This window comes from Garra rufa, chromosome 7 (assembly GCF_049309525.1).
Source record: "Garra rufa chromosome 7, GarRuf1.0, whole genome shotgun sequence".
NCBI classification, from domain to species: Eukaryota; Metazoa; Chordata; class Actinopteri; order Cypriniformes; family Cyprinidae; genus Garra; species Garra rufa.
Genome location: NC_133367.1, coordinates 44283202 through 44306442, shown reverse-complemented (window position 1 = coordinate 44306442; position 23241 = coordinate 44283202). Strand labels below are relative to the sequence as shown.

The following is a 23241-nucleotide window of genomic DNA, read 5'->3' as shown; positions in this document are numbered from 1 at the left end:
ATCTTTAATGTTCGGTTTTATCTGACATTTAGAGGAGTTACTGTTACTGTACCATTGTGCTAAAAAAGTAGTGCTTATGCTTAGGATCGAGACGAGCACTTTAGAAGTGGGGTTCGTAACTCAAGAAATAATATGAAATTTGACACTGATCACTGTGCAAAAGAGATATTAAAGTTAAAGAAACAAGTAGTGTTGGGTTGTTTTACTTTTGGGTGAATTTGTTTTTGTGGTGTGTTTTATGTACTTGCTTTTCTGTGAAGCACTTTGGTCAGTCTGAAGGCTGTTGTAAATGTGCTAAACAAATAAAATTGAACTTGAACTTGAACTAGTGCAATATGGCTTGTGGTGCATTCACCAGTAAATATTTGTGTTATCTTGTTCAGTCGTTGTAACCTGGAGTGTTTGTAAGAAAGGGTCTGGTGCATATAGAGGTTGGTTTAGTAACTACTTGTGGAGCAGGAAGTGTCGCTGTTGCGCCTTCTACAATGACAGAACTAATGATAAAATCATATATTCATTTATTCATCCATCCATCCATTTATCCATCTATCCATCTATGGAAAGGGGAAAAAATACACATCACCGTAAACCTTTAGAGCAATATTATTTATTATTTGAAGTCAGTCTCCATGTAATAAAAATAATAATACTAATCACTTTAGATTGCTTTGATGTCCACTACCCCTCAACTTTTTAATCAGGAGGACAAAGTAGCACCAATCAACCGCATCGATTTAAAAAAAGGGTAACTTCAAAAATCATAAAATCATGATATGTGGCTCATTCTAACTGTAGTTATTGTGCAATATAAATCTCATAGTAATCAATGAGCCATATGCATTTTCAGTATACATAACTACATGTTTGCATCAAAATCATTTGTATTAAAAAAATATAACGCATCTATGGCAAGCACAGCTATACAGTTTCCGTCTCTGAAATAATTTTCTCTTTTCATATATGAGACCCAAACTGCCTAATTTAGGTGTTGTATTTACCCTTTATGAATTAAAACAACAGTTTATATCAGCATCTAATTGTGGATATCAGCTAAGAAATAAGACTTAAAAGCATATCTAAGACATTATTGAAAGAAAGCAGCTCCTGAGGTAATTAAAGCAAACATAAACGGTGGTCTTCATTATATGGGATCAGCCCATTCTTTGGTGTTATGGCAAATACATTTGTCGATATGTGCAGAAATCAGCACCGTACTCTGAAACGCGAGGACCAGAGGCAGCTGTGAGAGACCGAAGCATGAGAGGAGGAGTGAGATTCTCTACGCCTCTCCGCTCAGAGGCGGCACACTGGCCAGAGCCGGGAGCAGACGCTCATACACCTGGATGCCCCGCAGGAACACCTGCTCATTCAGGTACTCGTTATGATCGTGAAGCAGGATGGGAGTGAGGTTCATCGGAGAGAAACCAATGGCAGGAAGACCCTCCTACAAAAACACAATTCACAATAATATTAATATGAACTTTTCTATGGAGGGATATAAAACACAAGATTAATTAAATACAGTATCGTTTTATTCAGCAAGGACTCATACATTTCTTTGCTGTCACTTGTGATCAATAAACTATTTCAAATAAACACTGTTCTTTTGATTTTTCAATTCATTAAAAAAATCTTGAAAATAAACGGTTTCCACAAAAAGATGAAGCTGCACCTATGGAAGCATATGGGTAGCGAAATTCAATTAGAATTGCAATATGTAAAATGACAATGTATTTCTGTATTTAAATTTACATTTTGCCATTCATACTGTATGTGCAACATTCAGTGCAAAATGAAAATTCAATTGTATAATTTACATTTGCCATTTCCTACACTAGTTTTAATAAGCAAATCAAAAACATATTTTATCGCTTTATAAGTTGCAAAACTAAAATGAAAGTGTATTACTTAAATTGATTAGATGTTTTAAATGTCCAAGCAAAAACTATAGCAGAATTATCATTTATGCATTTAGGAAAAACAGCATTTAAATTATAATTTTGCAACAGTTTTTGACATGTAGAGCATATTTAATCAATTTAGGTAATACATTTTCATTTTCATTTTGCAACTTAGAAAGTGTTAAAATATGTTTTGGATTTGTATATTAAAACTAGTGTAGGAAATGGCAAATGCAAATTATATAATTGAGTTTTCATTTTCATTTTACACTAAATGTTGCACATATGTGTGGTAAAATGCAAATTTAAATACAGAAATACATTGCCATTTTACACACTGCATTTTTAAATTGTAATAGCTTTATGAACATTATGGATTCTGTTGTATTTTGTGGTCTATTTAATGTTTAATGCATATGAATGATGCTCATTTCCAGGTGCATCTCAATAAATTAGAATGTCGTGGAAAAGTTCATTTATTTCAGTAATTCAACTCAAATTGTGAAACTCGTGTATTAAATAAATTCAATGCACACAGAGTGAAGTAGTTTAAGTCTTTGGTTCTTTTAATTGTGATGATTTGGCTCACATTTAACAAAAACCCACCAATTCACCATCTCAAAAAATTAGAATATGGTGACATGCCAATCAGCTAATCAACTCAAAACACTCGCAAAGGTTTCCTAAGCCTTCAAAATGGTCTCTCAGTTTGGTTCACTAGGCTACACAATCATGGGGAAGACTGCTGTTCTGACAGTTGTCCAGGAGACAATCATTGACACCCTTCACAAGGAGGGTAAGCCACAAACATTCATTGCCAAAGAAGCTGGTTGTTCACAGAGTGCTGCATCCAAGCATGTTAACAGAAAGTTGAGTGGAAGGAAAAAGTGTGGAAGAAAAAGATGCACAACCAACTGAGAGAACCGCAGCCTTGAGAGGCTTGTCAAGCAAAATCGATTCAAGAATTTGAGTGAACTTCACTAGGAATGGCCTGAGGCTGGGGTCAAGGCATCAAGAGTTGTCGTATTCCTCTTGTTAGTCACTCCTGAATCACAGACAACATCAGAGGCGTCTTACCTGGGCTAAGAAGAAGAAGAAATGGACCGTTGCCCAGTGGTCCAAAGTCCTCTTTTCAGATGAGAGCAAGTTTTGTATTTTATTTGGAAACCAAGATCCTGGAGTCTGGAGGAAGAGTGGAGAAGCTCATAGCCCAAGTTACTTGAAGTCCAGTGTTAAGTTTCCACAGTCTGTGATGATTTAAGGAAATTTTAGAGCACTTCATGCTTCCTTCTGCTGACCAGCCTTTTAAAGATGCTGATTTTATTTTCCAGCAGGATTTGGCGTTAAATGACCATGGTGTTGTGTGCTTGACTGGCCAGCAAACTCACCAGACCTGAACCCCATAGACAATCTGCCACAGACTGATCACCTCCATGCCACACCGAATTGAGGCAGTAATTAAAGCAAAAGGAGCCCCTACCAGGTATTGAGTACATATACAGTAAATGAACATACTTTCCAGAAGGCCAACAATTCACTAAAAATGTTTTTTTTATTGGTCTTATGAAGTATTTTTGAATTTGTTAAATGTGAGCCAAATCATCACTATTAAAAGAACCAAAGACTTAAACTACTTCAGTCTGCGGGCATTGAATTGAATACATCAGTTATACAATTTGAGTTGAATTACTGAAATAAATGAACTTTTCCACGACATTCTAATTTACTGAGATGCACCTGTATTTTAAGCTGTAGGTATATTTTTGATTTCCTTTAGAAGCGTTGTTTGTTCCTGCAGACAGAAGTGAAATTGACTTACTTCCCTGATGAAGCGGCTGTCTGTGGCAGCAGGGAAGATTTCCTTCTTCAGAGTCACGTTCCTGTCATGAGACGCATAGAGTCACAAGTCTGTATATGTTCAACTAAAACGAGGGGCTCACAAAATGTTACAACAAACTACTTTTTTAGCTTGCTCACATGGCTTTGCAGGTAGAGCTAAACGCGTGCCACCAGGGGTCGCTCTCCTCCGTGGATGTGAAATTCTGGTCCATGTGTTTCTGAAGAGCGGAAAGCAACAGATTTAAAACCAAATCATGAGTTTCTTGTGCTTGTACACACAGAGCTCAGTAATTTACAAGAGTGACAACTGAATTCTACAATCGAAATTACTCCCCAAAGAAATGGCATAAAATGCCTTTACAGAAATTAAACGGTGTGAGGAGCTGATCTAAGCAACTAGTTGTTAGTGACATATTTAAAAGAATATCAGATATGTCTTTCCTATATGTGGGGTGCCAGAAATCACATGTTTTGAGGTGCTGTCAGATGTTTTCTAGAAATAAAAACAGCAAAGCCTATAATAAACCTGCACCTGCCTACTTATCTCCATAAACAGGATCAAAAACAGCAAGCCCAAATATGCTTTATAATGTGTCACTTATAATAAGTCTCCTGGCAGACACATTAAATAATAACCAGATGTGTGATCAGGAGAGTTGGAATTGTGTTTGGTGTGTAAAAATAAAACTGACCTGTGCAAAATCATACGTCACGTCCTCACCGGCTTCTTTACACCAGGCTTTTATCTTCTCTTCAAACTCCTGTTAGAACGAGCAGAATTGGAAATGACAAATGGTGAAATAATCAGTTTAAAGCCAAATAATTTAATAAAATAAAGGGAGGGGCTGCAAGGTCCAGACACACACCTGCAGGTTAACGGTGGGCGGGATTCTCAAGTCAAAGCTGACATCCATTTCTGCTGGAACCACGTTGTAAGCCACGCCCCCTTTCACCATCGTCATGTTAACAGTGGTGACATCACCCAGAGTAAAACACTCGTTGGTGTTCAGCCTGAGAAAAAACAGAGGAAAAAAAAACCACACACACACGGGTGTATTTTTAGTGTTAAACAGATCTTTTGTGTCTTTCTATCTTCAGTCAATAATTAATTATGTTTCTTGAGGAAAACATTTCAGGAATCTCCATATAGTGGACTTCTATGGTGCCCCCAAGTTTGAACTGTCAAAATGCAGTTTAAATGCAAAGTATATAAAATGTCAATTTGTTTCGAAAATGACGATCGTTTCACTAGATAAGACCCTTCTTCCTCGGCTGGGATCGTTTAGAGCCCTTTGAAGCTGCATTTTAACTGCATTTTGGAAGTTCAAACTCAGGGGCACCGTAGAAGTCCATTATATTGAGATAATTTCTAAAATGTTTTCCTCAAGGAACATAATTTCATTCCGACTGAAGAAAAAAATGACAAGGCGTTGAGCAAATTACCTGTAAATTACTTTGTTCTGAAAGTGAACTAATCCTTTAAACAGCCGTTTAGAATACAGATTGATGTCCTTCTTTTTTCATTCGATAAGAAATTATGTTTCTTGGAGAAAACATTTCAGGATTTCTCTCCATATAGTGGACTTCTATGGTTCCCCCGAGTTTGATCTTCCAAAATACAGTTTAAAAGCAGCTTCAAATGGCCCTAAACGATCCCAGCCGAGGAAGAAGGGTCTTATCTAGTGAAACGATTGGTTGTTTTTTAAACAAATTTACAATTTATATACTTTTTAACCTCAAATGCTTGTCTTGTCTATGTCTGAGTAAACTCTGGTAAACTTCAAAATCGTCCTACATCGCTGCAGAAGGACCTATCCAGTGTTTACAAAGTGAACTTGCAAAGAAGATCAAACGCTCTTTCCAAAAATGGTAAAACAGCGATGTAGGGCTATTTTGAAGTTTCTGAAGAAAACGAGATGCGAGTTTTTTGACATACCCTAATTTGACCCGGATTACACAGACTATGCATGTGCATCGCAGAGACGAGACAAGACAAGATGAGCATTTGAGGTTAAAAAGTATATAAATTGTCAGTTTGTTTTGAAAACGACCAATCGTTTCACTAGATAAGACCCTTCTTCCTTGGCTGGGATCATTTAGAGCCCTTTGAAGCTGCATTTAAACTGCATTTTGGAAGTTTAAACTATGGGGCACCATAGAAGTCCATTATATGGAGAGCAATCCTGAAATGTTTTCCTCAAGAAACATAATTTCTTTACGACTGAAGAAAGAAAGACATGAACATCTTGGATGACAAAGGGGTGAGTACATTATCTGTAAATTTGTGTCCTGAAGGTGAACTAATCCTCTAAACAGCTGTTAAAAATACAGATTGAGAATGAAGCTCACCGGTGTTTCTCTTTCTCTCTGAACTCCAGGAAGGAATTTATAACTCGTCGCTGTGGACACAACAAAGACAGATGCATCACAAACAGGACAATATTAGTTTTTATCCTGATTATAAGAAAAGACTTAAGGATAAAATAAACTTACTGATTTTAGGTACATATTTGTATTTTTTTTTTTTTTTAAGTTACTTGCAATTTCTTAATAAACGTTTTGCATTCACTGGTTCACTGTACTTTGTCAATTAATATGAGCAGGAACCTGAAAAGTGCATGGACAACTTCAATACATTTTGATCAAGTTTTAAAAGTCTTAATTCTGCACCCTCACAAATAAGTGAAGATATTGCTTATGTCATGCTTAATAATGCCTTTAAAATTGATGCTTTAAAGTAAAAATTATTTTATATTTATGGACAATTATCGATTGTTCAAAAGTCTGGGGTCAGTGCGATTATTTAAGTGTTTTTGAAAGAAATCTCTTAAGCCTGACATTTATTTTGATAAAAAATATTGTGAAATATTATTGCAATTAAAACAACAACTTTCTGTGTAAATACATGTAAAAATCTAATTTATTGCTGTGATCAAAGCTGGATTTTCAGCATCATTACTCCAGTCTTCAGTGTCACAAGATCCTTCAGAAATAATTTGAATATGCTGATTTGTGCAAGAAACATCTATTAAACAGTTGTGCTACCGATTTTTTTGGTGAAAACCCTAATAAATGCTTTTCAGAATGATGTGATCTATAGAATGTTCAAAAGAAAAGCATTCATTTGAAACAGAAATATTTTGTAACTGTAATATTTTTACTGTTTTTTATTTTTGATCCACTTAATTTGTCCTTGTAGAATAAGTATTCATTTCTTTTAAAGCAATCTTTCCGACCCCAAACTTTTAAACAATTGTATATATTTCTCTATTATTAGGGACCAAGCCCAAAGGGCTGTAGCCCTTTTATATCTGCATGTTTTCTTATTATTTTCATCCAATGGGAGTCTATGGCAGCCCTATGAAGGGAACATAGGAAAATGATGAAATTTGGCACACTTGTGGTGATGGCCATGAATAGTTACAGTATCTGACCAAATTTGGTGTCTCTAGAACCAACTCTATAGCGCCAACACTAGTTCAAAACTTCAACATTCAAATGGTAATAACTCTTGAACCCCTATTTCTAGAAAAATTCAACTTAGTACACATGATTCCTCTCCTCATGCTGATCACATTCAATAGCTTACAATAAGACTCATTACAGTAGCAGCCATTTTGAAAAGTACAGTATTCTGTTTTTTTGCTACTCCTCCTTGAAAATGTATCTAATTCTTCCCCAAATTGGCTTAGATGATCTTTGGACTGAGCTGCACAGAAATGCTTGAACACATGTGTTGTATTCATCTTTGTTCAAAAGTTTTGATGTGGCAAATCTAACAAGGTTGACCCAAAATTGGTTCAGAGGCTATAGCTTGGCCAAACTTTGATCAATTGAAATTAAACTTGGTATGCTTCATCAACACCATGCTCTGAGGGTCCATGCCAAAGTTGGGAGCAGCGCCACCTATGGGTCGTGAGATAACAAAAATGCCAGGATCGGCTGAACGATGTGTCCACCATTTTAAAATTTGACATAACTTGCAGTATCTTTTAAACTTTTTGACATATCTGCACAAAAATCAGTAGGGATCATCAACATAATGTCCTGGAGGTACCTCAAAAGTTTGAAGACAGCGCCACCTACTGTTCCAGAGATATGATTTTTTTTTTCATCTTTTGATGAAAATGTTGTCAAAATGTTGACAATGTCTCATTTGTTATTTTCCATCAGTGTGTCTGTCTGCCACATTGAATTAAATGAAAAACAGTTATTTTGCTACTCTTCCTATACATTTTGTTCAATTTTGTCCACAATCGGGTCATATGATCTTTGAACTGAGCCGCACACACATAGCTAAACAGATTTTGGATATCCCCTACCGCTCCCAAGAAATACCTCCCCAAAATAGAATGTGTCCTTTTTTTAATTATTATTATATATAATGTATTAAGAGAATAAAAAAAAATACAAGGGAAAATATAAATCTGTGTTTTTTTCTTAGAGAACAGAAAATTACACTTAACATTATCTGCCTCCAACTTCAGAGTGTGTCTGGGTCACTCACTAGTTTCTCTGCTGCTGTGTTCTCCACAAACCTTGAACCATGACCTGGACTTCCTGGACAGCGGACTGTGATCCCTGCAGGACAAAGCACACGTTAGTTAACACACACAAACAGTAAATGTGACTACTGGCATATGTGATACTCACACCAGGGATTCTTCTCTCCATAGAAGACAGTATAGGCATTAGTTGGGTTTGCCAAACCTGTGAACAAATAAAACAATCAAAAAGTGCTGTTAATGTTGGTGGATCCATGTTTAAACTTAAGTTGAAACACTCAGTTAAATGCATTAACTAGTACTGTAGTGTACTGTTTTATATGCAATGCTTTATCTGCACTGTTCTGAGCTCAGTTCATGAATTTAGGTCTGCATTTTGAGAAAACCTAAGCAACTAACAACAATTACAAGACTAAATCTACAGGTTTGTTTACCTTCGTCAAGGGCAAAACCAATGTTCAGCTTATGAAATTCAGGGAGCTTCACGAATGTCTCCATTCCTTTGTGACCACCGACCTCCTCATCTGTTGAGAACATTAAAGGAACACCAGAAATTTGGAGACAAAGTGGCTTTTATTGCAGCGCTGGTCATAACGGACACAAAAGCACCAATGGACCTTTGTCAGAGCAGACAGTGTGTTTAATTTGATGCAAATGCAAATGAGGAACAGACAGATAGTCTACAGATAGGTTGTGTTGTGTGTATCACTGTTGATGAGATGTGCAAAACAGGCATTACATACATAATATGTCACCCTGGACCACAAAACCAGCCATAAGGGTAATGTTTTTGAAATTGAGATGTATAAAATCTAAATAAATGAGGTTTCCATTGATGTATGTTTTTTTTTTAAGAATAAGATAATATTTGGCCAAGATATGGCTATTTGAAAATCTGAAATCTGATGGTGCAAAAAAAAATCTAAATAATAAGAAAATCGCCTTTAAAGTTGTCCAAATGAATCTCTTAGCAATGCATATTACTAATCAAAAATTAAGTTTTGATATATTCACGGTAGGAAATTTAGAAAATAATTTCATGGAACATGATCTTTACTTAATATCCTAATAGTTTTTGCCATAAAAAAAGATTATTTTGACAAATACAATGTATTTTTTGTATCAATGTGAAATAGCACAATTTACTTCCAGAAGTATTTTTAATGTGCAATATTATCGGAAACTTATATTAAAAGTTAACTAAAATTTACGGCCAGTTCTGAATATACAGTATGTTGACTAACCACCTTAGGAAACAACAAGAGGAATAAGAAAGTGCAGTAAAGGGTAAAACTGTTTGTACTACAAACCGGTGTGTTTATTAATACAAGTAATTAAAATATGGTAAGCAACACCAGTTTGCAATATCAAGCAGAAGAACAAGCCTGTTTCGTCTAGCTAAAAATAGCTGGAAGTGGATGACACTGGAAGCCAGACACGTTAAATTTACAAATAGCCACTCGTACGGATACAATTAGGTGGATAAAAAAAATCTACCAATTAATGACAGTATACATGTAATTATTTACAAATGATCCACACACATTTGTGCATAAACACAAAAAGCGTTGCATAGAGCTATACGTTTTTACTTAATTTCTTGACTTTTCATTTATGTTTTCAGTTGAATATGCTGCAATCTTTAAATAAAGGTGAGATCATGTTTAATTTTAGAAAGATTTCACGTAAAGACAAAATATTTACTTATGCAGATTTCACAAAATATTCAAGATTGACAATTTGTGCACTTAAAATATTGCTAATGTGGCATGCTGGTAAGTTCTGACCTGGGACAAATGTTAAATGGATAGTGCGAGAAAATCTCTTCCCAGCTGCCTTCAGTCTGCGAATGGCTTCAATGTACCTGCAGAGAAACAAAACTTTATATCCAAACACACGAATTTAGACAACAAATTTACTTTCATTATTCTTTTCTCACTTAGTGTTTGTTCGTTTCTAATTAAGCCATAGGTGATGATCGAACATATCTGACTATAATACTCCAAAAGATTTCAAGCCATTTAGAAACATTCATGATTTCAATCAAAATTTATAATGCTATAAATTATAACTATAAATATAGCTGCAAGCAGCGATTACGGGGCCAAGCCGCCAAAGGGCTGTAGGTTATGGTTAACGAATTAGAACGGATGGCAATCGGTTAACATGTGGGAGTAGTAGCAAAAAAAAAATGTTTTTCAATTACTTAAAAATAGCCAACAGACACACTGATGGAAAATGACAAAAGATACATCATCAGAATGGCCATAAATCATGAAATTAAAAGATATTAAAACAACATCATTTGGACAATGCTTACCAAAGTTCTAAGCAAAAAATTTCATTTTTAATATCTCACGACCCATAGGTGAAGCTGTTTTCAACTTTGGCATGGACCCTCAAAACAGGGTGTTGATTAATTGTACCAAGTTTTGTGTCGAATGATCAAAGTTTGGCCAAGATAGAACCTCTGAAACAATTTTCGGGTCGACCTTGTTAACTTCACAACATCATAACTTTTTTTTTACGAGTAGGTCAAAAAATTCTGTTCAGTCACTTCTGTGCATCTCGGTCCAAAGTTTATCTGAGCCAATTTTCAGATGAATTGGGACATATTTTAGGAGGAGTAGTGAAAAAACACAATACTGTACTTTTCAAAATGGCCACTACTGTTATGGAAAATGACAAATAAGTCATCATCAGAATGGGCATAAACCAAGGAACAAAAATATATTAAAACATCACTTGGATAATGCTTTTTTAAAGTTATAAGCAAAAATGTGCATTTTTGGTATCTCATGACCCATAGGTGGCACTGTTCCCAACTGTGGCACAGACCCTCAGAATTGGGTTTTGATTAATTGTGCCAAGTTTTGTGTCGATTGATCAAAGTTTGGCCAAGATAGAGCCTCTCAAACTATTTTAGGTTGCCCTAATTAACTTCACAACATCATTACTTTTTTTCACCAGTAGGTCAAAAAATTCTGTTCAGTCATTTCTGTGCGTCTCGGCCCAAAGATTATGAGACAATTTTCAGATTAATTGGACAAATTTTGATGGAGGAGTAGCGAAAAAACAGAATACTGTATTTCTCAAAATGGCCACTACTGCTATGGAAAATGACAAATAAGTCGTCATCAGAATGGGCATAAACCAAAAATATATTAAAACAACATCACTTGGACAATGCTTTTTAAAGTTATAAGCAAAAATATGCTTTTTTGATATCTCACGACTAGGGGTGGCACGGTACATGAAAAACAACCGAACCGTTCGGTTTACTTGTCTCGGTTCAGTGCGTGTGTGCGTCGCACGGTTCAACGCATGCGCAATGTAGCATTGTGAGTGTCCTTTTTGCGCAAAATAAGAGGTGTGTGTAGACATAGAGACAGTAAAAGTGGAGTGCTGCAGGTTACGTCACGTGTAGAAATGGCAAGTGGGAGAGATAAGGAAGGCTGCACGGAGTTGGAGGATGCGCCAGCTATGATACGCTGTTCATCCAACTTGGCTGTGCTTTCAATTTTATTAAAGGAAAGGATGAAGCTGATTGGTTGGTTCATGTCACATGGTCTGCGGTGAGCTTACGGAATTTTGAAAAGTTGAGATGTTTTTATCTCGATGCGGCACGTACGCGCCTGGAAAAAACGGGCGTGTCGCACCACATCGCTTCCATTACGAGCGCGCATACCGCGCGTCTACATTTGAAATAACAAACTTGAGTGCGCAAAAGACGCTTCATGTGAACGGCCCCTTAGCCAGGTCAGTTGTGTGGGAACATTTTGGATTTCATGATTTCATCTTAATTTGTCAGTTCATCTGAGAAGACATCACGCCAGTGTGTTGGTAGGCATGCAAGTTAATTCTTCAGTTCAATCTTTATGTGCTGAAAAGGCACACAAATTCCTGTGGAGATACACATTGTCCTGTTTTTGCCAAATAAATGAAAAGCATGTCATCAATGTCTTCTCTCTTGCTGTATCAAATCTCCCCTAGCTTTCCTCAGAGATGGTCTCAATAATGTGCTTAAAGTCAAGTCCAATTCAGTTTGTGCATGATTACATGATATAACTTTTTTTTTAATAATGTATCCTAAATTGTGGATAATCAAGCTACATTTCATATGCCAAAGTAAACTTCTGGAGTGTTAAAGATTAAAATGAAAAAATAAAAACAAGAACCACACAGAACCGAAAACCGTGACCCTAAAACCGTGATACGAACCGAACCGTGGGTTTTGTGAACCGTGCCACCCTTACTCATGACCCATAGTTGGCGCTGTTCCCAACTTTTGCATGGACCCTCAGAACAGGGTGTTGATTAATTGTACAAAGTTTTGTGTCGATTGATCAAAGTTTGGCCAAGAAAGAACCTCTGAAACTATTTCGGGTCGACCGCGTTAACTTCACAACATCATAACTTCTTTTTTTTTTACCAGTAGGTCAAAAAATTCTGTTCATTCACTACTGTGCATCTTGGTCCAAAGATTATCTGAGCCAGGTTTCAGATGAATTGGTCAAATTTTGAAGGAGGAGTAGCGAAAAAACAGAATACTGTACTTCTCAAAATGGCCACTACTGTTATGGGAGGAATCTTAATGAAAGCTATAGAATGTAATTAGCATTAAGAGAGAAATCCGGTGTACTAAGTTTCTTTTTTCTACAGCAAAGGGTTCAAAACTTATAAAACCATTTGAATGTTGAATTTTTGAACTGCTGGTGGCTCTATAGAGTTTGTCCTAGGGACCCCAAAGCTGGTCAGATCTCTATTCATGGCCATTACTACAAGATTGCAAATTCTCATCATTTTACTTTGTTCTGTTCATAGGGCTGCCATAGACCCCCACTGGGGAAGAAGTAGTAACTTACTGTAACAATAATAGTACATCAGTAATACCACTACAAAATCAGCTGGTTTTAAACTCACTGTATCGTGACACATTTCATATCCTGAGATCCTCTGCCGTAGATGTTGCCGTGTTCATCTTTAACAGCAGCGAATGGATCATATTTCCAGTGCTCCTAAAGCAAACGGACGCCCAGTTTAAGAGTGAGATTTGACCCTTGTTGTGTGATCTGTACAGTGATTGATGTGTTACAGCAGTACCTCATAAACTGGAACAACATCAGTGTGTGAGTTTAGCACAACAGACTTCAGCTCCGGCCTGCTGCCCACCCATGTTATGATTGCGACGACTCGGCCAGGATACACCTGAGAGACACATTTAGGACATAAAAGAAGGCTAAATTAACATGCATGTGGATGATGAAGAACATGATTAAACTTAGATTCAGCATTTAGTATCATTACCTCCACTTTCTTCATGGGTAAACCTAGCTCCTCCGCTATCCGCTCCAGGAATCTTATAGCAGCATCTGACAATGAGTGATTGATTCATTTTACTGACTCCAGACATAATACCCAGCACCTTTTTATTTGTAATAACCAAAGGTTATGTTTCACATAACCATTATACATCACTTTTTTTTGTTTATGTGAAAACATTTCAGGATTTTTCTCCATATAGTGGACTTTTATGGTGCCCCAAGTTTGAACTTCCAAAATGCAGTTTAAATGCGGCTTAAAACGATCCCAAATGCGGTTGTAAATGATCCCAGCAGAGGAAGATGGGTCTTATCTAGCAAAACAAGTAAGCCCTTCTTCCTCGGCTGGGATAGTTTACAACCGCATTTGGGTTCGTTTGAAGCTGCATTTAAACTGCATTTTGGAAGTTCAAACTCTGGGCGCCATAGAAGTCCACTATATGAAGAAAAATCCTAAAATGTTTTCCTCAAAAAACACAATTTCTTTACAACTGAAGAAAGAAAGGCATGAACATCTTGGATGACATTATCTGGAATTTTTTGTTATGGAAGTGAACCTTTTCCTTTAATATAAACATTATGCGACTGTTTACTTAAAGGAAAACATAAAAAGTACTGCATTAAAAATAAATGATGCAATCAATTTTAGTTTAATAGTGAATAAGCCCCAAGTTTGTACTTTATGACCGATTAGATTAAGACGTTTCAAAGACACTTCATATTTCATCCCGAAAAAAAAGCTGTAATGCATGGCTCATGTCTTTCCAAACTTGTATGACTTTCCATGAAGCACAAAAGTAGATATTTTGAGAATTATCTCAGAGATTTTTGTTTGTACAAAGGAAGTCAATAGGTATCAAAACTGTTCGGTTACTAGTATTGAAACTTTAACAGAACTGAACTTTTAACTTTAATTGAAACAAACAAATAAGGTTAAATTCGTAACAAATCAAAACTACTTCAGCTGTTAAATAATCACTTTGAGACAGAGGCTAAAAGTCAACTAATGGACTTTGGATGTATGTCATTGGTAATGAATAACAACACCTTTCAGGTCTTAAATCTAGTAAGCTGCCTACCTAGACAACACATCTAGCTATTGTAGGGGTTAACATGTATTCCTGGACAAAGGTTAAAGATAGTCATAAACCTAAACCTAGATGGTGAAACTCAATTAAATACCCTATTTACTGAAAAACAGGGTAAGTGGGTGTCTGATGTACCATAGTCTGGCTCAGGGTGGACGGTTTTCAGCCTCAAGTATTCTCTGAACAGGGTCACTGAAGGGTCTTCTGTCCCGGGGCTATTCTGGACCCCTCCACCTCCATTCGGTCCATCTTTATCAGGCAACATACCAGTCCACAGTCCTGCAGGACGAGACGGTTTATTATTAACTAATACACACTCTCATACGTGTGAATCTTAAACGTTCAGGGCATATTTCAGCCCAAAATCCAATTCCTGTTTCATGGTAAAACATCAAAATTTGTTAGTCCGACACAGACACGTGATTTAACGAAAACTCAAGATCTTTGCAATTTAATGTCACAGAGTGCTTTAGATTACACTCACCAAATTTGGTGTTGATCTGTTTACATTTCTAGGAAGAGATTGTTTAAATACAACACCTGAAAATGGCAAAAACGGCACAAAACTTGACAGGAAAATTCAAAATAACAGACTTCCTGTTGGGATTCGGACTTCGTACCAGAGGACTTTTTTGTAGGTATTGGTGTGTTACATGTGTCTACCAAATTTCACACATGTATGTGAAACATAGCTCGCGGGGCACTTTGTTGTAATTTTATAGGTGGCGATATCGAGCCATTTTGTCACACCAACTTCTCAAACACATATCAGATGTAAACTGGTCCACTGTCATGCAAGATGAGATGGTTTATTATTAACTAATACACACTTTCACATATGCATACATGTGAATCTTACATGTTCTGGTCATATTTCAGCCTGAAATCTAAACAAATTAAGTTATATTGTGCTAAAAGAAACAAGCCTATTGTAAGGCCATTTTTTTACATTGTCACATTATATTCATTAAGTACATTTTCATGAATCATATCTCTTATAACTGTGATGTAAAAAGTAAGAAATAATACTTTAATTTAACAAAGATGCATTAAATTGCTCAAAAGTGACAGTAAAGACATTTATTATTTTGCAAAAGAGTTCTATTGCAAATAAATGCTGTTCATTCAAACTTATAGAATCTATTTATCAAAGAATCTTGAAAAAACAAATAAAATGAAAGCTGCAAGCAGCATTGAAAGGGCCTTTGCACCCAGTCTCACCACCACCTGGTGGCTTTAGGAAAACAGCAGACGCTCAGAAATATGCATTTAAAGTGGTAAATATAGGAGGAATGTCAAATATATGTGCCAAACTTCCTGCTGCCAGCTGGTGGCGCTATGGCTATAACTGAATATAGTCATGGGTATGTGCTCAGGACAGGACTCTTATCAAACATGTGAATTTTTGTACAGATCAAACATTGTATGCTTGAATTATAACAACTTCCTGTTTCCTGGTGAAACACCAAAGTTTGTCAGACTGCCACGGACACACTCTTCAAAAAAAACTTAAGATTTTCGCAATTTAAAGCCACAAAGGGCTTTAGATTAGACTGACCAAATTTGGTGTTGATCTGTTTAAATCTCTAGGAGTTGGATTAAAAAATGTCACCAAACTTGCCAATTAAAATAAAATAACAGACTTCCTGTTGGGTTTCGGATTTCGTACTAGAGGTCTTTTTTGTAGGTATTGGTGTGTTACATGTGTCTACCAAATTTCATACACGTAGGAACTTCGTAACATTCTAATGAAACACAAGACTGCAAATCAAATCATCATCCATGTGGGAAAGAACGATATTCGGAAAGAGCAGTCAGAACTCCTAAAGAAGGATTTTGGTAAACTCATTGAAACACTTCGAAGACTTGAAGTTCAGTCGTTCATCAGTGGACCACTCACAGCAAGGGGAACTAACATGTTTTCACGGTTGCTTGGACTGAATACCTGGCTACAAAGAACCTGCAGTCTAAAAGGAGTCAACTTCATTGACAACTTCAACCTTTTCTGGGGCCATAGACAACTGTTCAAACTGGACGGCCTCCACCCAAACAAACTTGGTGCGAGAGTGCTAAAGGACAACGTCTATTTTTCACTGAGGCATCCATCAGTGGAATGTGCCAGTCCACCCAACATGAATGGCACACACACACTTGGACAATGTATGCATGACAACAGGACATCTTATCAGCTTCAGAGTCATCATATGGTCAACACAACCCACAAGGACACTGACAACGCCACACAGCCACAACAAGCACTGCTTATGGACACTTTCCTGGCTGAGTCCTGCCCACAGAGCTCATCACAGACAGACTGTGACGTATTACAACAGCTCCAAGACTCAGCACCGAAGGACGACTTTCTGGTAAACAGTCAGGGAAGCCAGGACAACATATATCAGCCACCGGAAACACCAGAGCCAGAGCTCCATTCACCAGACACATTATCCCTCTCTCCAGCATCTCCACTTCTAAGCTTCTCACAGAAAATGGAGGAACTGGTATATGCTGGAACCAGACTCTCCCACTCTTTCGCTGCAAGCCCCCAGTTATCAACTAAAAAACGGCGGGCACCACAACCACCAAAACCTGTGGGTCCAGCTCGCCCTCCTCCTCCTCCTGTGAGAGCTCTCCGTCCGCTGCCACAACGTCAGGGCCCAAACCCTCCTCCGTCTGCTGTGAGTGAACCAAAAACAACTGATAACAGCTCTCAGTGATATGTGTCGGGTCCCCGCTATGATAGCAGCAACACTCAGCAATGTTTACAGAACAAGCGGGAACCCAGCGTGCCTGTAGTTTTCCCTATTTCTGTTTTAATATGTGATAGAAAGTCTAAGGCCATCTCAAGCCGTACGGTTGACCCATCTATTCTGAGGCCTATTCTGCATCAAACTAAGATTGCTCTAGAGACAAAAAGTAATGCCATCAAGCTAGCGTTTTTAAACATTCGCTCACTAAAAAATAATTTCTGCAGACTCTGTTGATCTTCTCCTGGAGTCCTTCCTGTAAAAATCAGAATTTCTGGCGAACAGAAATCGCCGTGGAGAAAATCAACAGCAGTACAGAGTATGAAAAGACAATGCAGAAAGGCTGAGCGGATGTGGCGGAAGACGAAACTCGAAATTCACTAAAGCATCTATAAAGACAGCCTTCATGCTTTCAATGCTGAACTAGGTAAAGCTAGACAAACGTTCTTCTCAAACCTTATAAACAGGAACTTAAACAACACTCGCACTCTTTTTGCTACCGTTGAGAGACTAACAAACCCCCCTAGTCAGATCCCTAGTGAACTGCTCTCTGACAGCAAGTGCGATGAGTTTGCTTCCTTCTTTTCTCAGAGGATCGATAATATCAGAAAGACAATTAGCACACCCTCAAGTTATGCAGAGGTCAGACAGATTCGACCGCAATTTCAAAAAGAAGTCATTATGTCTACTTTTGAAGCAATTGATCGCAACATTTTGGAAGAAACAGTACAGCACCTCAAATCGTCAACCTGCCACCTTGACACACTTCCCACATCTTTTTTCAAAAGTGTGCTTAACTGTTTAGAAGCAGATCTCTTAGAAGTGGTGAACACCTCACTTCTTTCTGGGACTTTTCCAAACTCCCTGAAAACTGCAGTTGTTAAGCCCCTTCTGAAAAAGAAAAATCTTGATAACACCATACTGAGCCACTATAGACCAATATCAAATCTTCCTTTCATAGGCAAGATTATTGAAAAGGTTGACACAGTCGATCATAACATTCTTTTCGATAGACTGGAAAACTGGGTCGGGCTTTCTGGGATGGTTCTCAAATGGTTCAGGTCATACTTAGAAGGGAGAGGCTATTACGTAAGTATAGGAGAGCATAAGTCTAAGTGGACGTCCATGACATGCGGAGTCCCACAAGGCTCAATTCTAGCGCCGCTGTTGTTCAGCCTGTATATGCTCCCACTAAGTCAAATAATGAGAAAGAACCAAATTGCATATCACAGCTATGCAGATGATACCCAGATCTACCTAGCCTTATCGCCAAATGACTACAGCCCCATTGACTCCCTCTGCCAATGCATTGATGAAATTAACAGTTGGATGTGCCAAAACTTTTTACAGTTAAACAAGGAGAAAACGGAAGTCATTGCATTTGGAAACAAAGATGAAGTTCATAAGGTAAATGCGTACCTTGACGCTAGGGGTCAAAAAACAAAAAATCAAGTCAAGAATCTGGGTGTGATTCTGGAGTCAGACCTCAGTTTCAGTAGTCATGTCAAAGCAGTAACTAAATCAGCATACTATCATCTCAAAATCATTGCAAGAATTAGATGTTTTGTTTCCCGTCAAGACTTGGAGAAACTTGTTCATGCCTTTATCACCAGCAGGGTGGACTATTGTAATGGTCTCCTCACCGGCCTTCCCAAGAAGACCATTAGACAGCTGCAGCTCATACAGAACGCTGCTGCCAGGATTCTGACTAGAACCAGAAAATCAGAGCATATCACACCAGTCCTCAGGTCCTTACACTGGCTTCCAGTTATGTTTAGGATAGATTTTAAAGTACTTTTACTTGTTTATAAAGCACTCAATGGCCTAGGACCTACATACATTGCAGATATGCTCACTGAATATAAACCTAAAAGAAAACTCAGATCACTAGGATCGAGTCAGTTTGTAATATCAAGGGTTCACACAAAACAAGGGGAATCCGCTTTTAGCTATTATGCCGCCCGCAGTTGGAATCAGCTTCCAGAAGAGATCAGATGTGCTAATACATTAGCCACATTTAAATGCAGACTCAAAACTCACCTGTTTAGTTGTGCATTTATTGAATGAGCACTGTGCTACGTCCGAACAGATTGCATTATTTTATGTATAATCATTTTACTGTATTAATTAATTTTAGATCTTTTTTTTTTAAATCATCTTAAATTTTGTTTTTATTGTTGTGTTTATTATAAATTTGTATGATTTTTATGCTATTATGATTTTAATTCCTTTTATGTACAGCACTTTGAATTACCATTGTGTATGAAATGTGCTATATAAATAAACTTGCCTTGCCGTATGCAAAACATAGCTCGCAGGGCACTTTGTTGAAATTTTATAGGTGGCGCTATGGAGTCATTTTGCCAAACTTACTTCTGAAACACATATCAGATGTAAATTATGACCACATTTGGCATATGTGCAAAGTTTCATGAGTTTTCAAGCATGTTCAGGCCCTCAAAATGCAATTTGTTTAGGAGAAGAAACTGAGCAATTCCAATAGGGTCTTTGCACCGGTGCCCAGGCCCTGAATATATTATATATATATATATATATATATATATATATATATATATATATATATATATATATATATATATTTGAAAAAGTCCATGAATCACTAAAATTACATGTTTTGAATTCAACACAGGCAATTCTTCCAAAAATGTGACGTGTGTGTGCTTTTACAATGTTTATGTTTTTGAGTTTCCTTTGATTTTGCAGCTGACCATCTGTATGTAATTCCAGAGTCAAACAGCGAGCGTTGGTGGTATAGTGGTGAGCATAGCTGCCTTCCAAGCAGTTGACCCGGGTTCGATTCCCGGCCAACGCAGCTCTTTTTTTTTTTTCGCTAAATAAATTGTATGTAAAAGCACATTCACAACAATAATTATGTTTTGATAATTATTCTAACTGAAATGTTCGCACTACAGTTGTAACAATGGGGAAACAACGCCTTTGTCAAAAGTTTTTGAACGGTAAGAATTTTAATGTTTCAGTGTCGTCTGCTCACCAAGCCTGCATTTATTTGATCCAAAGTGCAGCAAAAACTACACTTTTGAAATATTTTTACTATTTAAAATAACTGCTTTTTGTTCGTATATAATTTAAAATGTAATTTATTCTTGTGATTTCAAAGCTGAATTTTTCAGCATCATTACTCCAGTCTTTAGTGTCACATGATCCTTCAGAAAACATTTGCTGTTCAAGAAGCATTTATTATTCTTTTTTTTATTATTATCAAAAATTAAAACAGTCGAGTAACTTTTTTCTGAATTCTCTGATGAATAGAAAGATCCAAAGATCAGCGTTCATCTGAAATAAAAAGCTTCTGTAACAATATCCACTATATCCACTATACCCACTATACCATTCAAAAGCTTGGAGTCAGTATAATGTTTATTTTTGATTGGAAAAGAAAGTATAGAATATATATATTTTAATATTTTTTAATTATTTAAAAAATACATATTAATTCAAATGATTTTAAATATTTTTAAACATCCTCATAAATGGTTCGCTATATTTTTAAGTATAATTTTTATTTATTGGAAAATAAATTATATATATATATATATATATATATATATATATTTATTTATTTATTTATTTTAAATTTTTTTACATATTAATTCGAATTATATTTAATATTTTAAAACATTCTCAAAAAGGGTTGGGCTATATATATAATTTATTTATTTGTTTATTGGAAAGAAAATGATAGAATATACATATTTTTATATTATTTTAAACATTTTTACACATTAATTAAAATTATATTTAATATTTTTAAACATCCTCATACATGGTTCGCTATATTTTTAAGTATAACTTTTTATTTATATTTATTTATTTGAAAATAAATGATGGAATATATATTTAATATATTTTTTAATTATTTAAAACATTTTTACATATTAATTCAAATGATCTGTAATATTTTTTAAACATCCTCATGAAGGGTCCGGCTATGTTTTTTAGTATTATTTATTGGAAAATAAATTATAGAACATATATATTTTACAATTTTACTTATTTTAAACATTTTTACATATGAATTCAAATTATCTGTAATATTTTTAAACATCCTCATAAACGTTTCGGCTATATATTTGTTGTAAAATTTATTAATTTATTAGAAAATAAATTATTGAATAATTATTATAATTATAATTATTAATTAATTTAAACATTTTTACATATTAATTCAAATTATCTTTAATATATTTTTAAACATCCTCATAAATGGATTCGACTATATTTTTTAGTATAATTCTTATTTACTAATTGGAAAAAATTATATTATATTTTTTAATTCTTTTAAACGTTTTGACATATTAATTCAAATTATATTTTGTATTTTTAAACATCCTCATAAAGCGCTGGGCTTTTTTTTTTTTTTTTTTTTTTTTTTTTGCATAATTTATTTATTGGAAAGGAAATTATAGAATATATTTTTTATATTTTTTTTTTATTTTAAACATTTTTACATATAAATTAAAATTATCTTTAATATTTTTAAACATCCACATGAAGTGTTCGGCTATATTTCGCAGACTTCACAGAAGACTTCTTACCGTTTTACTTAGTTTTTAGTCAAAAACACAACGTTGTTAGTCAACACAACAGGACTTTTTGGGATTAGAACCCGCAACCTGACAATGGCCAGTCACATAAACTGCTTACCAGTCATAAAAGTTAGTATACAAATAATTATTGTCACTTATTGTCTATTAAATGTTTGCATAAAGCAATTTACATTTTTCATGTAACAAGCTTTAAAAAGTTAAAACCAAGGGAGAAAATGAGTTTAGATTTAGATAATTTCAACAGTGATTAAAAACATTAATCTAATCTGAAAAAAAAGTAAAAGGTTTACCTTTTGGCTAGTTAGATTAGTTTTTAAGACTGTGTATGCAACTGACCTCTGATCTTTAAATGCATCACAAAACTATCATCCACATTTACTTATTTCACAAAGGAAAAGCATTAATTTATGATAATGTTGTGATAAACAACTGTGTTCTGGTAAACACAGGTGTAATGTAACGAGACATGTGTCATGTAAACTGATCTATGCAGCTTAAGTGTCAACACAAGTAAACAAACATGCATAAGACCAAAATGGCAGAAAAACTTGATCACCACACAACAGCCTAATTTTAAAACAGACAAACATTTCTATTGACTGTGGCGAGTTTAATAATAAATCTATCCATCAACAGCAGCAGCAGCTGCGCAGCTCGATACATTGACTCACCTGCTTCAGCTCGAGCTCCCAGTTCAGTTGCGTGTTTATCACTAAAGCACAGCGTTACAAAGACGGTCTCCCTCTGTAACAGATATCTAAAGCTAATTTATAACTCACCTTCGCTCCTCGGCTGAACTCGGGTCGTTACTTATTATGCTCGATCATGCTAGAAACCCTCTCTGGCTCCAGAGTCTAGCGTCATGACGTCGCAAATCTGTTACGTACCTGATGTTGAGAGCGCATGCGCAGAATGTCTTGAACGTGAAATTCTCATTCATTCTCTCCGCGGGGGTTAAAAACACCCCGAAAGCTAGAGTTTTAAGCCTTGAGACAACAAACTTATGAACTCTCTAAACGCAATACTACTAATTAGTAGCTACTACGCAATTACTAGTTACTCCTTTAAAAAAATAATATTGTTACTTTACTTTCTGGCAACAGTAGTTAGTTACACTACTAGTTACATTACTTTTTCCTCACGCCCCACAGAAGTTGTAACCAGTGTTGGGGAAAGTTACTTTTAAAAGTAATGCATGCAATATTGAGTTACTCACTTAAGAAGTAACTAATTACGTTTTATGGAAGGTAA

The 23241-nt window shown here is 35.9% G+C and overlaps 1 protein-coding gene and 1 non-coding gene across 2 annotated transcripts; one reads left to right on the top strand and one right to left on the bottom strand.

Annotated features, from left to right (window-relative positions):
- Positions 1-619: 619 nt before the first annotated feature.
- LOC141338646 (aminoacylase-1-like) lies at positions 620-22798 on the bottom strand. The gene is made up of 15 exons (XM_073844246.1): positions 22662-22798; positions 14790-14933; positions 13553-13617; positions 13349-13453; positions 13169-13263; positions 10033-10109; positions 8680-8769; positions 8394-8450; positions 8248-8321; positions 6090-6139; positions 4607-4751; positions 4433-4501; positions 3879-3958; positions 3721-3781; positions 620-1444 (listed from the first exon to the last, which is right to left on the bottom strand). The coding sequence occupies exons 2-15, from the start codon at positions 14917-14919 to the stop codon at positions 1280-1282; spliced, it is 1263 nt and encodes a 420-aa protein (XP_073700347.1). The 5' UTR covers positions 14920-14933; positions 22662-22798; the 3' UTR covers positions 620-1279.
- Positions 20163-20234, top strand: trnag-ucc (transfer RNA glycine (anticodon UCC)). Its single transcript has one exon. It is a non-coding gene; the product is annotated as a tRNA-Gly (tRNA).
- Positions 22799-23241: the final 443 nt, after the last annotated feature.